Raw genomic sequence first — 17019 nt, 5'->3', positions numbered from 1 at the left:
AACATGATGGGACCACGCTTTCAACGCAAGGCTCATGTCAACACATGGGATGAAGTTTGAAGTCTGTGATGAGGATCGTGGTGCAAAATGTATGTTTCAATGACCTCATCCACAAATAAGGCGGGGGGAGAAAAGAAAACCGGCCCTCAAAAGGGGAGTTAATAAACTTGATCATTACATTTAAGCGTGAGATTGAAGGACTACACAAAAAGGGAACAACCCTCTTACCTTGATAACTATATTGAAAGAGAGGTTGGTTAAATCCTCTCATGGGTTGGCAAATAAATGTACATCCACATGAGGCGTCATGCTGCATGGCTAAACAAAAATTCTAATGAAAAAAATCAGATCTTTGATCCTCAGTTTGCAAAACTTCTGACACTTACAGTTGGTTTGAGAATTACTGCAAAATTTGAAGCAGAAGCTAGACATTCTCAGTCTGCTGTGAAATCAATTGAATGCAAAACTCAATAAAATTATATGGTGGAATTCCCCAGATCCGGGAAGATTCATTTAGAACAAGTGCATTTAATTTAATTGGTTAGAATGAGACCTTGTCTCGGTGTATAATCATGACTTCTTTTGTAGGTTTGTGGTCCGTGATTTCCAGTACAACGAAGAGGAGATGAAAGCAGACAAAGAAGAGATGACCAGGCTCTCTACTGATAAGAAGAAGCAGTTTGTATGTGCACTTTAACATATTTAAAATAATGACTCCCTTTCGGTCAGATTGTCAGATTATGGAAGATTAGATTATCCTCTTGGATGATGGTAGATCGATTTTTGTACCTTTTTTCTACTTTAGCTGTAATGTAAGATTTTACTGTACTTTTGTAAGGATGTTACTCCAGTTACTGTGGACAACAATCCACTATACCTCAGAATCCTTTTACAACCAAATATGGTCACATGCAGAAGTGAACTAAAGTTCCATAAGGCAGTAGTCCCAACTCATAGCCATCACATCACCTGCAGAGAGGTAAAATAATGCATTGGAGAAATATTGCGAAACAAACCTTCATATTTCCTTAATAACCTTGAATTTTTTCCCACCGTCCCTTATCCCACCTTTCTGGTCCCTAGTAAGTAATCACGTTTCTCTTCATAAAGGTATTTCTTGTGATAATCTCACTGTCTGCACACTACTTTACTGTATCCTTGCCAACACTACAAGATCCCAAGACCTTTAACTCCAAGGTACCTTTCAAGCATGTATTTTCTGTCACTTAAGATACTTTGTAATGGGGCACACATCAACACAATACAGTATAACACAGCAATTTTTTCCTGATTATTTAACCAGAAAGTATTGAACTCAAAATTAATCTGCAACACTCAGACTCTGAACTAAAATGATTAACTGTCTGTCTCTCAATCAATCAAGTGTCTTGTAGAACGCTACTACTTACCCATCAGTGTCTCAAGGCACTGGGGGAGGGGGGAACTGCCTGCTGATCCTTCGAAGGCACTATGTTTCAGTCGAAGAGCCAGGTCTTGAGGTCCTATCTGAATTGAGGCAGTGACGAGGATTGCCTGAGGTGGAGAAGTAGGGTGTTCCAGGTCTTTGCTGTGAGGTAGGTAGGCCTCCGGCCGTGGTCTTGCTGATGCGTGGGACGGTGGCCAGGGCCAATTGGGTGGATCAGAAGTCTCTGGTGGGTGCGTGGAATGTGAGGCTGTGGTTGGTACGCAGGTCCTGCTTCGTGAAGGGCTTTGTAGGCATGTGAGGAGGTTGAAGGTGATTCTTTTTTTCACTGGTAGCCAGTGGAGGTCTCTGAGGGACTGATAATGAGTCTGGCGGAGGCGTTCTGGGTGATGCAGGCATAGAGTGCATTGCTGTAGTCTAATCTGCTGCTGCTGAGTGCATGGGTGACTGTCTTTCTGGACTGGGTGGGGATCCACTTGAAGATCTTCTGGAGCAGGCTTAGCGTGTGGAAGCAGGCTGATTAGACGTGTTGATCTAGTTACTCATAATGAGCGAGAAGTCCAGGATGATGCCGAGGTTTTGTGCATGGTCTCTGGGTATGGGGGTCCAAGTGCTGCAGGCCACCAGGAGTTGTCCCAGGCAGAGGAGGTGGAGCCCAGGATGAGGACTTCGGTCTTCTCAGAGTTGAGATTTAGGCTGCTGTCCTTCATCCAGGTGGCGACAGCCTTCATCCCGTCGTGGAAATTGTTCTTGGTGACTGTGGGTTTGTTGGTGAGAGAGAGAAACTGCCCAATAGGGAATTAAATATTCAAGATTTGGAATAAATGTATATTCTAAGCAATCACCATAGATTATAAATAAGGCTCCCTGTTTTCCGTTTTTACTGATTTTTACAGTTAAATACAGACTAAAAACATTTATTTTTTTGGTTTGTCTGTATTTATCTTTAAATGTGGATAAAAACGGAAATTGGGTTGCTTTTTGAGTAATTCTAAATACTGTCTGACATGACTGCCAGACCAATAGCTGTGTGGATTGATAGGTAAGGGGGCAAAAAGGGAAGGAATTTTAGTAAAGAGGCTTTAACAGCAGTAATATGCACAAGGTTGATACTGAAAGTTGCATATTTTCGTCTAAGCACATTGATTGATCTTCTGTGGGTGTTTACAGCATCGAAACCTGGTAGGCTTTCAAGCATGAGTGCATATTTACCGGTTAAATAAATGTGGAAATATACTAATTTCAGCTTAATTTTCCCATAAAACCCAAAATAAATATGGATAAATGCAGATAAAATTAGCAAAAAATAAAAATGGATAAATACAGACGGAAATGTCAACAAAACAAAATACCATAAAACCGGGAGCCCTGAATTTATAAAGTAGTGTAAAAATATCTCAGAACAGCATCCTTGTTAAAGCTCTGAAAAATTGCCTCTTTTATAGTTTAGTTAGTGCTGGCTACTAGTGTAGCACCCTTTCTACAAACCTTCTTCTGCCAACCAAGTTCACCGGGAGGGATTACTAACGCCCTTTGTCTGCAGTTGTGGTTTCAGAACCACAAATTTGGTTCCCAAACTGCCATCATTTGGCAGTTTTAACAATGGCCACTCATTTTGATTATTGCCTGGAGCCATTGTTGTTTGTTACCAACAGTGTACAGTGTGGATGTTCATTCCTCTCTAAAGCCAATCTTAATGCTCTTTAATGCCTGAGGCCTGTTATGATCCTTGCTATTTGGGGCCACTGATTCTCATAGGTTCCTGGGGCTATTGACACCTACTACTTACTAGGGCCTTGGAGGCTCATTTCTGTTTAAAACCATTGCTGCTCATTACTTGCTAGGGCCATTGATGCTGGTAATGTTGAAGCTTGGTATTGGTCAGCACTTTTATATTCATTAGTTAGTGGAGTCAAATACATGAGGCTAATTTCTGCCTGGGACCATTGATTATTAATAATTGTGACGCCATTGAGGCTCAGTACTGTTCAGCGCCAGTTATAATTATCGCTGCTTGTGGCCATTGATTCTCATTAATGTCCTGGGCCAATGGTGCTCATCAACGCCGGGGTCCATTGAGACTTGTTGCTGCCTGTGGTTTCTAATTCCGGATCTCATTACTGCCTATGGCCAGTATTGATGCAGACTACTTCCCAACCCCACTGATATTTATTACTGCCTGGGGCTGTAAGTCTTGTTGATAGCTGAGCCTTGTTACTGCCCAGGCACATTGATATTTGTTACTTCTTGAGCCAATAGTGATGCTTGTTACTTAATGAGGCTCATTACTGCTTGGGGCGTTTGATGATCATTAATGAAAGGAGCAATTCAGTTTACTTTCTCTCGGAGTCTATTGAGTGTCCTTGTCACTTTGGGTTCCCTTATGTTTGGTCAATACAATACAGTAACTAGCTGGATAAGATACGTGGCTTTTGCTGATTTATTCATTGATAGTTCTGTTCAAGTATATATATGTATAATGTTTATATATGGGTACCGGCACATAATGGTTAAAGGACCCAGTATTGGGTGTCCTCTAGTTGTCGTCCGGTCATTACACTTTATGTAGAGTGAGAGGAGAAGCATCAAAAAAGCTTCCCCTCCTCATGGTCAATTCGTCAGAGGGGATGGTAGCCGAACACTCCTTCTCTGGCCCTTGACCAAAATTGGGGGAGTGGTAGCATATGTACTGAGACCACAAAGTGACTGTCATTCGCTGTGTCTCCATGGCTCTTACTTCTCATCACACCCCCTCTCATTACACAGTGATCATCCACAATATATTCTGCTGCATTTCCACCCTCTTGCCTTACTTCACTAAATGGTAGCCATTTGTACTCCAAGGAATTCATGTTTTAGTCAACGACTTCTCAATAGCATCTAAAAAGAACTTTAAAGTTTGACAAAATAGTGTGTACAACAAAAAAGCTAAAATGATGGATTTTGCTGGGAAATTGACCAGTTAAGAGAGTAACGTAACCTTAGCTCTGACCTACCATAAAGTGTGAAATGTTGAATTCTTAAGTCAATAACTGTCTGAGTGAGTGTGTAGACGAGTGTCTGCGTTTCAGTGATTAAATGACTAAGCTACTGGAATGATAGATGAAGTAAATCGGTATATATTATCTACTGGCGGTCGCCAGTAGATAGTTCTAGTTAGGACCGTGTTTCCATAGGAAATCTGAAAAATCTATTTTGAATAACTTTGGCGCCGGTTGACGAATCCTCACGAAATTTTCAAAACTAATGGGGCGCTCCGCTCAGCTCCTACCCTGAAAGTCTCGGGGTGATTCGTCAAGCAGGGGCTGAGAAAAAAGGGGGGTCCCAAAACGTGTTTTCCCCATGCATTTTCCCATAGGACCTTTAGTCGAAGGTACAGCCCGAACGGCTGAACAGAATTACTTGAAATTTGGCAAAGAGGTAGTCCTCAGGTCAGGCATGTATGTGCCTTTTGCATATATGGAGTCAATCTGTTCAGTATTTCCTGAGAAAATTGCAGTTAAAAGTACATAAATATCTATAGGCGCGCACCGTGCGCGCACCCTAACGTGCGCGTGCGTAATTCGGATTGGTGGTTACATGTCAGTCAACGTTCGAATCGGTCGCAATCAGGAAGTGTTGTCCGCTATTTTGTTTGTTTTGGGTGCGACAGTGAAAAAGAGAAGTGGTGAACGTGAAAAAGGGGCAGGGTAGAGAGTTCCTGACCCCCCTAGCCTTTGCAGGGGGTCCCTGAAGGACCCCAAAGGGTGAAAATTTTTTTTTTTTTTTTTTTAAATCGCGGGGTGCGCGCACGGTGAAAAACCTAAAAAAAAATCTATATAATAATACATACATAACTTAGCATTTAAAAAACCGTACAAATTCACTTAAAAAAACATAGGTTTCACACACGTTATAGTTAGGAATTAGCATTTAAAAAACCTTGCAAATTCACTTAAAAAACCATAGGTTTCACACATGTTATAGTTAGGTGGACATTTAACTCGTAAAAAACCAATGAAATTCCCCCGTTATAGTTAGTTCAGATAACTAGAACTCGCGCGACCGCCACTCTATCACAAGGATGATGTCATCAGTGATGTCATCAGTGATGTCATGAGTGATGCCACTGACCATGTCATGAGTGATGTAATATGTGACGTCGTGAGCAGAGGATTGCGGGCGCGCGAGTTATAGTTATCTCAACTAACTATAACGGGGGAATTTCATTGGTTTTTTACATGCATGACACGGTTTGGTGTGGATGATTGCATGGTGGCTTTCCACTTCTCTCCCATCATAGACTCTCATAAACGGGCCCATTGGAATTGCAAGCTTTTGATTTTCACACACAGGTTATGGCTTCTGAAACGAGTTGCAATCCCCATCCAACTACCAGTGAAAAACATGCTGGAATGGGAGTGGAAACACTGATTGCCACATGTTATTGGCCTGAAACTTGTAATCTGTTATTTCCATGGTCCCAAATTTACCCGGACTGCCAGTGACACATCATTCTGTGCATGGGAAATAATGGGGATTATACTTGGTCACTAGAAATAAGGGCCTTTGTGTGAACATATGTTTCAACAGTAGTGATTTCATATATGATGTAATAAGGTTTTATAAGTGGAGAAAATATGTGAGGGTATACAATGTGCATGCTTTTGGTGTGAAGTAAGAATACTGTACTACCTTAACTGGTTAATTTCCGGTCTAGTTTTTTTTTTGGTGTACACGTCCATTGGCAGTCTTAAACTTTTTCTAAAGTTAGTTTTGTCAGTGGGTGTATATAATATATATATACTTACACATTCTGAAGATGGATTTCATGGAAGCGATTTAACTTCTCCTTTCATATTTAACAGACTTGAAATGTTATTGTTCATTGTTATGCCTCTTTACCTCGGAAATTGTTTTGTTTCTGCAAGATTAAAAGATACTCTTCTTGATGCTACTTTAACAAATAAGGCAGTTTTTCTTAAGTTACATTATTCAGTTACATTAACGAGCTGGATAGCCTATGTGGCATTCGCTACTTATTTATTATTTTTGTTCAAGCTGATGTATGTATAATATTTATATATGGGTACTGGCATATATTAGTTAAAGGACTGGTATTGACGGTTCCTCCGGTTGTGGTCAGCTCATTTGACTACTTGTAGGGTAGGTTTCCCCTGAACTCTTATCGAGTTCCCATATGTACATGTTGCATAGTTCCCTTTTTGGGTCTCACCTTCGCAGCGCGCATGCTGTGCATAGGAGGACCTTTAGCCGTCGTTCAGCTTTTTCGAAGCACATACTCGTGCTTGTGGCGGCATACAAATTGTGGGAGCGCTCCGCGGTGCGCCACAAGCACGAGTATGTGCTTAGAAAAAGAGCAGACAGTGCGCACTCATAAACGCATGCACCACTCCCGGGCCAGCAAACACATGCACGCGCCTCTCTCCTCGCCCACTCACTCGCCCTCCCAGTCTTTCGCAGGTCGTGCTGCATGAGCCATTAGAAGGAAGGATTGGTGCCTCAATGATTTCCTGCACTCTGTTTTCCTTCTGGAGTGGTTTGTGTTTTTTTTTGCATGAATGTGTCGCCTGAAAGGCCCTTTTGGAGATTCCCTGTGGTGGATCGTGTGGTGTGAAATTACTATACCCAACTATATGGTTGTCTTTTGTACAGCGTCGATTATGCAGTGTTGAAGTGATGGCTTTTTGGCACATGTAAGCATGTGCTTTCGGGTACTGGTAGGACTGATGGGTGGTGTGCCCTCTCTTGACGTCATTCAGAGGTGGGAATGACACTGTATCTTATTCCATTGCAGCTGCATTTATATAGCGCTTCTAACCCATGATGAGGTGCTAATTTTATATAGACCCTCACATATATTTTACAATAGTACTTTCTCAGTGAACGATGCCCTTCGGTGTGTGGGTTGTATATCGCAGCTGTCATGCATTTGACTGTGCACGTGGGCATCTGCTCATGGCTGCATGAGTGTGATTGTGTGTGTCTGGGTACCTGTGGACGAGCTTTTTGTCTTGTTCTTTTTTGTTATGACAGTGTAACATGGTTGTGGGGGCATCATTTAGTATTTTGTATTGAACTGTGTTCCTATTCCTTGCGAGGATTTAGTTTAGTTTTCAGTTATGCACTTATTCGCATGGTGTAATTTGCTTCACCAAAAATTGGTAATGTGCCTGTTCTGGAGCCAATGTTCTGTGCAGACCGTGATGATATGGTGTTGGGGAGTATATACTCATGGTGTGCTTGTAGGTGTGTTGTCTAACCCTAAAGTGTTTTTTTCTTAATTTTGCTACTACTACAAATGCACTTTCCCATCCGGATTTTTGACATAGGATTTTCTACACTGACAATCATTATAATGACAGTTGCATGTTCACTATGTTCTTGACCCCTGTTTCCGGTCCCTGCACAATTGAATCCTGTAAGTTGCACATCCCACCTCTTACGCCGATGGTTAATGCTGATGGTGGGTGGAGACTGGCACATTATCGGCCGAATATTCTCTCCCAAGAGCTAACAGGTCGGTTTTTCATGTTAATGCTGACCCAGAATCCGTTTTGTTTTGTTTTCCGTTTTTTTTGTTTTTGTTTTGTGATTTTTAGCCAATGGGTCTCGCCTTTGGAACCTTATAAGTATTTAGTTATGCAGCATAATATCCTTGGTGCAACCATATCAACTGTTGCATGGCTAAACACTTATACGGTCCCAAAGGCGAGACCTATTGGCTATGCCAATGCTTGTTAGGATTGCTATTTTCTCCTGCAGACATACATTTGGAGCTCCAAAGCATTATGCAAGTATTAAAAGGGTCAAGTCTCTCGAGCAGAACATGTACAATTTAATCATGGCCCCCTCTCTTTACTATTTCATTTGAAAAGTTACTCTTTCTTCTGTTTTTGTCCCTGCATTGGTTGAAGGATGAACCTTGTTTTCTGTTCGGTGTTTATTACATTAGCAATGATCCAATGATGAAGTAAAAATAACTTTCCTGTAATCTTAGTTTCTGTGTTATAGATCTCTTAATTAGATTCATAAACCACTTGGCTTCCTCTCCGGTGAGAATAAAAATAAAAAAACAAAAATGGTAGCAGAGATTGTTAACCTCTGTCACATGTCAAAATGAAATGATTCTGTCATCTCCCTAGATTGTGAGATGATGCAACAGGCTCCTGCATAGTGATAATGTCAAATTCCTGTTCAGTAAGACTGTTGCATATCATACTCAGTTTACTCATTATTCCTTCAAAAGGGGAAAGGAGTTAAACTAGTGGCTTATTGTACTTTTATAGTTCTTCATGTATATAGAACAACAGTCAATGTTATAATTGAAAAGGGAGTTTCCTTTTTAAAGTAAATGTTTCTGCTATTCTTCACATTTATCAGGATAGTCCGTGTTCAAGGGGTTAGTGATACCCATGATGTCTTTAAAATGTATTCAAGTTCTGGCCCAGGATGTTCTTTCCATGATGACAATGAGCCTTTAAATCCTGTAGTACAAACAGTGGTACGGCTGGAACTAGATTAAGATATGTCTGTTTTCAAAAGGGAAACATTTCATGTAGGTTTTCCTTTCCTACAAATGCATTTTGCAATTATTCTTTGTGTTTTACAACACATGTCCAATAATAATTCTTAGCTTTTTTATTACCAGCTATTTATAACAATGTGGTTAGATTTGGCTAATTGTTGTTAAAATACCCATACATTAGCACCGAGCAGTCATAATAGACCTGCCTTTTCCAGTGTGTTAAAATTTAAAGTCTTTGTTATTGTGCTAATTATTGCTCCATGTTTTATGTTCGGATTGTGATGTCATCCCTTTTCCAGAGTAGTGTTACTTTAATCAGAATGGTGACATGTGAGATGATCTTGTATGATCTTAATAGAAACTAAATGTATGGGAGTGCAAAAATGTGAGAATACACTTCCACACACTACCAAAATAGATTTTCTAGGAGGTAAGAAAGAGCTTGTAATTTGACTCTGCAAAGTTAATTAAAAAAGTCAATAATACATATGATTTTGTTCTCTCATAATTTGCAAGACAGTTGCCTATTTACCACACCATCACACCACCTCCTAAAACGCCATCACACCACCTTCATACATTTTCTATTCCCCTCTAAACAAATGTTGTTACAGGAGAATGTCCCCAGAGGAGTGAATGGAAAAATAAATTAATAATTTCACTTTTCATGAAGTGCTAAATTAATATTTTTTGACCAATTCTGAGAGTAGAATCAAAATTTCATAATATTTCTTTAAAGATGTTTTACCATGTAACTGTTCCTTGGAGATTCCAATGGTCTGTCTTTTTCACCCTCCCACCTTCTTTAATATTCTTATGATTAGGGTAAGCTTTTACAATACATTTCTAGTAGGCTTTTGGTGATAATGTTAGTATGATGCTCATTAAGGAATACAAAACAAATCCATAACAATGTATTGGTTGTATAGGGGAGCCCGTTAAGGATATTCGCACTTCCATAGTTGGAGACCTACCTGTGCAACAGAAGGTGCCACTGTTGAGAGTTCTTGGAGGAACCACATTCCCCGGCATTCCCTGCGGGGCGCACGCCGCTGAGGCACTCAGTAAGCGCCAGGAGGTGCATAAGAGGGCGGTCGGGTTTCTGCGGCGCGGGAGCCCGTTAAGGATATTCGCACTTCCATAGTTGGAGACCTACTTGTGCAACAGAAGCTGCCACTGTTGAGAGTCCTTGGAGGAACAACATTCCCCGGCATTCCCTGCGGGGTGCACGCCTCTGAGGCACTCAGTAAGCGCCAGGAGGTGCATAAGAGGGCGGTCGGGCTTCCGCGGCACGGGACGCGCGCGGGCGAAGCCCGGGCCAAGGGCGGGCTGTCCACACCCGTCGTAGCCCGGAAGAGGCTGGGCTGGGCCAAGTCCCTAAGGTCTGCCACGCAAGTAAGTGTTTGTAATATATTTGTTGCAATGGCAAAGCGAGTAAGATGCAAGGAGAAAATTGTTGGTGTTACGGGTGGCGTAGCGGGAACATTAGATGCTTTTCTGACCCGTGCAGAATCAGTTCTTAATCGTGAAATTCTGATGACACAAAAGAGAATTTCCTTGGACCCTGTCTCTTTGCAAAGGAGGTCTTCTTTGGGACATATTAGCAGGGTGAGTTCCCCAAGGCAAGCTGTCCAAACGGTTTTGGTCTCTCATGAAGCCTCCGGTCACTTCACCGCTATGGACAGTGCTACCGATGACTCGCAACTCGTCAATAATGGGCCTATAGACTCTATCTTTCCCTCATGCTTATCGCAGACCTCCCCTGTAGATGAACAAGCGAACTCGAGGACTGTTCCTTTGGCTGCGCAAGTGGATGAACAATCTCTACCCTTGGACTCCTCCCCAGTGCTTTCCTTTTCACCCCAAAAGTCTCAGGAACCAGCGCTGGTACAAGAAGTCGATGTGTCCCTTAGAGTTACGAGGGCTAGGAATTATAAACATAAGATGTCCCCCGTTAAACAAAGGGGTGGTACAATTTTACGTGCCCCGGCAGTTAAGCGGACACGCAAGGTTCCACCTAAGGGATTAAAACAACCCTTAAAGAATAAATCTCTTTTCCCAGTGCCTGTTGCAGAAACCCAAATAACTGACGGGGACTTTTAAATCAAGCATCGACTCCATCCACACATACATCTCAGGTCCTCTTATCTATGGGAAGCAACGACGAGCAATCGTTAAGACTCGAGGCACTTATGTCTGTGCTGCTGGAGCCTCTGACCGGTAGGTTGCTGAAAATTGAGGAGAAGCTTGTAACTATAGAACATAGATTAAACGGGGTGAAAGAAAAGTGGTCCACTAGTGTCATGTTTTCCCACCCGGAGGCTATGGCTACTAGTCAACCGTCTACACCCGGTGTGGCTAGGATGGACACTTCCTTGGTGAGGGTAGATGTGGGGGGGGGGGGTTATGCCTGCAAGTGTCCTTAATAGTGCTATCACTAATCAGGCTTCTATCCCCAATAACCTAGAGTTAAATAGCCAGACCACTCCGGGGGTTAGTATTTCAATCCCCACTCACCCTCTCACTGTGCCTCGGATCAGCACAGACCCAAACACCGTTTTTCTCCCTAGGCTTCCACCTGTAGGTTCCCTGACAGGCCATGGGAGATCATTGGTGGATTTTGCCTGTCAAAATAGCTACACTGCTCAAAGGGTCAGCATTCAATGCTCTAATAAGCAGGGGAAGGAAGTGGGGGGCAAAAACCATGAGCATGCTGCTACTGCTATAATTGATTTCCCCCCTGCATGTAGCCTATATACCATTGTCTTGGCAGGGGTCCCGGGGGCACAAGAGGAACACACTTATTAGCTAATGAACAAGGTTCCACATTGGTTATGTAGATATGCCGGTTTTATCCTCATAGACCACGCTTCGATACTAATGGCCAAGAGGGTAGCGTGGATCGGGAAGAGTACTAAAAGCCTTCCGGGGGACTGTGTTATCGTAACCCTAAGGCATCCAGGCATGGTTCAGAGCATTATACAACAGTGCAATGACCACCTAACTTTTGATACCCAAATAAGACCTTTACCTCTTGCTTACTTCTATAGATCGACGGGCCTCCCTAACTCCATCTTGGGCCCCCCGAGAACAGGTGGTGGTTGGCTGAATGGTCAGGTTTATTATGGTAATCGTTTTGCCCCGCTGGAGTGCTTGGAGTCATTAGAGGGTGTAGATTGACTGAGTCCTTGGGTCCTGAAGCTAGTGAAGTAGGAACAAATGCTGGTATTGGAGTTCGATCCCAAGATGCCAGGTCGGAACTTTCTGTTTATAACATGGATATAGTTACACCAAGCCCCACTGAACATCGGGTACTTAGAGAAGGCGAGAACACATATGAACACAGGGGTATTAATTTTATCTCCTGGAATATTGTGGGACTAACCAGCAAAATTCATGACCCACACTGGTTGAGAATGATTAAGAAGTATGATATAATTTGTCTTCAAGAGACCTGGGAAATTGTGCATGACATTTTTTTGGAAGGCTATAAATCATACCATAGACCAGCAGCCAAATCACCGTCTGGGAGGGCCAAGGGAGGTCTGATTGTTTTTGTAAGATTGGGAATGTCAGGCACATGGAGGGATTTGTTGTGGAACTCAGCAGTGACGCAGGGCATCATAATGACCACTCGTGCCATGTGTCTGATTATCCTAAATTTTTATAACGCACAATCTAATTGTGAAGGAGGCAATTCGTTCTCTGAGCTTAACACGAGGCTGAGCTTAATACTGGACACGAATGCAGGTCGAACCGAACTAATCCTGTTGGGAGACTTTAATTGTCATTTGTGCCCGAATTTGATGATCACTAGGGGAGACTGGTCGACATGTCCGGTGCGTAAGGGCCTACATATGGAACACTCGCAGACAGGTCTAGAACTTACTACTGTTACAAGTTCTTTGGGTTTAGTAAACATAATGGAAATGCTCTCTGTCACTGGAGATAGTTTAATCCCCCTAACTTTTAAAGGGAGGGATTGTAATTATTTCATTGATTTTGTTTTTGCCACCCCTTTGTTGGCAAGTAGAATCCTAAACTTTCTCATTATTTCTAGCCCATTCAGTGATCACAACCCTCTTGTCTTTTTGCTCCCTACTATCGGCCGTGCCACATCTCTGACTAGTCGCTTTAAGGCCTCCTCCCTTTCAACCTCGGGTCAAGGGCGGCAAGTAAGAGGGGCACAATGAGATACGGAATTATTTACTTCTTCTCTTTTTAAAGATGGACAGGAGCACATTATGAATTGCTTAGATCCAACTGTGGGGGGGCTGGAAATAATGACTTCCTTTGGGGCTCTTGCAAATTTGATTAGCACCCTCCTTACTGCCCCTGCGAGGAAATTTAACCCACCGCGAAATAGATGGTTTGATGCCTCATGTTCACTTGCTCTAAGGGACCTTAAAATGGTTATGAAAGAATTCCCTCGTGTAAAGGCAAAAGTGGCTGAATGTCGGAAACAGTATAATAGGGTGTTAAAGGAGCGCAAGAGTCAAATTCAGCGCGCGGCCTGGGAAGACTTAACAGAGGCTGCAGAATTACACGATACTACACGCTTCTGGCAGGTGATAAATAGCCCCTGCTTTGCAGATCCAAATAAGCCAGGCATTTCAACAGTAATTTTACCGGATGATTGGCAGGTGTACTTTAAAGGGCTTTATAACCACCCCACAGATCAAGTGGCCTTCTTGGCCCCAGTAGTTTCTACGAATTCCACACAGTCACTATTTTTCTCTATGGAGGAAGTCAGTGTAGGTATTGCCGCCCTAAGCCGTAACAAGGTCCCGGGTCCCGACCGTTTCCCGCCAGATCTTTATCATAGCAATCTTGAAGTGTGGATCCCACTTCTGACCAGAGTTTTAAATGCTGATATTACAAGTGAAATGCCAGCCTCATGGTCCTCTGCAATAATTGTACCGATATATAAAAAGGGGGATAGGGACAGTCCCCACTGTCATCGTCCCATTGCGTTAATAGACGCTACCATGAAGGTTTTGGGTGGGGTGATTTTAAACAGACTGGAGGACTGGGCAGAACTTAAGGGGGTGATTACCGATACCCAGTATGGGTTTCGGAAAGGAAAGTCTACAGTGGATCAATGTCTCAACCTATATTTAATTAATGCCAAATACACCATAGCCAAAAGGGATCATTATTTCTGGCCTTTATGGACCTCTCAGCTGCGTTCGATCGTGTGAACTGCAGCAAATTGTGGGCACTGCTTGGCGATATGGGGATTGACCCCCTACTCGTAGGCATGCTGCATACTCTTCATTCCGACACCTCAGCCGTAGTTAGGTACTCGCCCGCGGGGCATCTAACCAAAAGTTTTGAATGCTCGAGTGGGGTGCGCCAGGGTTGTATTCTTGAACCTTTTTTATTTGTGTTATATATAAATGTGTTGGACTCCACTCTTAGCAGTATTGCGACAGATGTCCCTAGGATAAGCTCACGTAAAGTTCCAGTCCTGTTATACGCAGATGATGCGGTTCTCCTGGCCCGCACTCCCTCTGCACTACAAATTTTAATAGATGGTTTTACAACTTTTATGACAAATCTGGACATGTCTACTAATCTCACTAAATCATATGTGATGACGGTAGGGGAGAAACCACGAAGACAACAGAACTTTACAAGTGGTACACATGTACTAGGAAGCGTACCCATGTTTACTTAGTTGGGCATAACCTTCGATGTAAAGTTGAATTTTAAAAATGTAATAGACGAAAAATGTCTTAACATGTCCAGGATTACAGGGTCCATCAAGGGATATGCCACACGGCTGGGGTAGTGGAAGCCCGGTCTTATTTTAAAATTGTATAATTCCATTTGTTGTTCAGCGGTTTTATATGGTAGCGAAGTTTGGGGCTTCACAGCAATGTCTAAACTTCAAACTGTGGAAAATAATTATTTGAAAAGCCTGCTGAGAGTTCCGCCTAGCTCACCTATTTTTAGCATACACGAGGAGTTGGGGGTCAGCTATATCTCTGACTTGGTGGCCGTCAGACCTCTTCTTTGTTGGCTTAAAATTTGGCTCAACGAAGACTCTGGACTAACAAAATCTGTTTTATTGGACTGCTTGAACTTGGACCATAGCAGCAGAATCCCGTGGCTGCGATACGTCAAAACCACCTTTATGAAGTTGGGACGTGAGGAACTGTATAGTGCACCCGAGATAATTAGGCCCAGCGACAAGAGGAGTATAAAGATCTTACATTCTAACTTTCTGGTTACCACTCGTGAAAAGGCGGAACTCTCAAAGCGGACTGTGAGAGAACATGCCTTGGTCAAAACAACCACTGGTATAGAACCCTATCTGTCTTTTGTACTTAACCCACATGAAAGATTTTTAATGACTCGTTTCAGATTTGGTCTTATCCACTTTTTACTAGCAGTGCCAGAGGGTTTTACTGATAAACTTAGTGATAAAGGGCCCTGCGGCTGTGACCATAGATCTTCACAGGATACCCTTCACTTTATATTTTTATGCTCTTTTTATACCGGGCCAAGGAGACCGTATCTGAAAGATCTGCTCAAGAAACTTAAGTTTAAACATGTAAGGGTGGCATTACTGTTTTTAAAAAAGACTACTGATCATTTTACATTATTTTGTGTGTTAAACTTTTTGAAGGCAGCAATGAGATTACGTAAAACTAGAGGAGTTGTCTATTAACTCATTGTAATGAATTTGAAGATTGTGTACTGTATTGACTGGTTGGGAGGTTTTCCTTTTAAATGTAATGCTTTTATGATTTAATTTTAAATCGAAATAAAGCTTATTGATTGATTAATATTGATTGTATTAGTTGTATATGAATGATAAACATTGTAAATTATGAATTGAGCATAGTTAACAATCTTTGTTCTTTTCTTTTTTACAGGGCCCATTAGTTCGATGGCTAAAAGTGAACTTTAGTGAAGCTTTTATTGCCTGGATTCATGTGAAAGCACTCAGAGTCTTTGTCGAATCCGTTCTAAGGTAAATCCGTAAAATAGGCATGAGCAAGTTTTTTCTGGGTGGAAAACGTGCCTTTATATTGGTATTACGCGAAAATACTACACCTGTTTACCATCATTTAAATCTGTGCTTGTTTTATGAACATGGTTTGGCTCATGGCAAGCAACGGCAGACAGTGACCATCAGGCTGTAGATTGTCTGTGAAAAGGGTGCAACACTTAAAATTTGTTCTTTTTGAGCGAGTCTAAAAGGGGATAATGTTTGACATTCATTGCTAAAGGTGGGATTCTTAAATCGGTCACATTTCACTCTGTATTATTGATGTAACCACACTCTTCATCTGTAGCGCTTTTCAGGAAGCCCTTTTAGTTTTGTATAATCCATTTACACTTTGAAGAAACACCTAGCAACTGATTATTAGCAACATGAATATCATAGCATATGATGATACAGATATTTAGTTTTTAAGTGCTGTTCCTCTACAAATTAGTTTAGTGAAGAATCATTACCACGCCCTCATCAGCCTGTACAGTTTTCTACAGCAGGCTTGCATTTTGAAAGGTAATGTCACTTTTTACCTTTTTTTGTACATTCTGTGAACTTTGCCAGAGCAAAAGGGGGTTGTGTTTTTTTGTGTGTGTACAGTGCATACATTAACCTAAAACAATCTGAGTTACTACATGGGCTGCAGGGAGCAGAGCTTGGAAACAGTGCAGTAATTGCCTCACGTTTCTGATCTCCGCTTTCAGCAGCACATGCTGAGATTTTTCGAGTTAATGCATGCACTGTATACTCAAAAAACACCACAACACCTGTATTAGCACAGCACACAGAACAGGATCATGAAATCACCCCCTAATTTGCACACTTTCTTTGGTCTTTTTTGGCTCAAGTTTTGGTACCTCAACTTGGTTTGAAAAATCACTGGGAAGGTTTGTGAAGAGTGGTGCACATAAGAATTCTCTTAAGGAAGTATCTGTTCTGTCTCTTAAGATATTCTTAGATGTTGGAATAATTGCCGTCTGTATGTGTGGTTCGCGTACCACTGCCGGTTATGATAATTTACATTTGCAAGAAAACAGCAGATATTAGAGATCGGGTATATCC

The 17019-nt window shown here is 42.0% G+C and overlaps 1 protein-coding gene across 2 annotated transcripts in view; it reads left to right on the top strand.

Annotated features, from left to right (window-relative positions):
- Nucleotides 1-17019, top strand: part of ATP6V1C1 (ATPase H+ transporting V1 subunit C1) — a 354471-nt gene that overhangs the window by 282709 nt on the left and 54743 nt on the right. For both annotated transcript variants that reach the window (XM_085605130.1, XM_085605131.1), the window contains exons 10-11: nt 589-682; nt 15836-15933. In XM_085605130.1, coding sequence (XP_085461256.1) covers nt 589-682; nt 15836-15933 — 192 coding nt within the window. The remainder of the gene's footprint in view (nt 1-588; nt 683-15835; nt 15934-17019) is intronic.

This window comes from Triturus cristatus, chromosome 5_1 (genome assembly GCF_964204655.1).
Source record: "Triturus cristatus chromosome 5_1, aTriCri1.1, whole genome shotgun sequence".
In the NCBI taxonomy this organism is placed as follows: Eukaryota; Metazoa; Chordata; class Amphibia; order Caudata; family Salamandridae; genus Triturus; species Triturus cristatus.
This window is presented reverse-complemented; position numbering and strand designations above follow the sequence as displayed.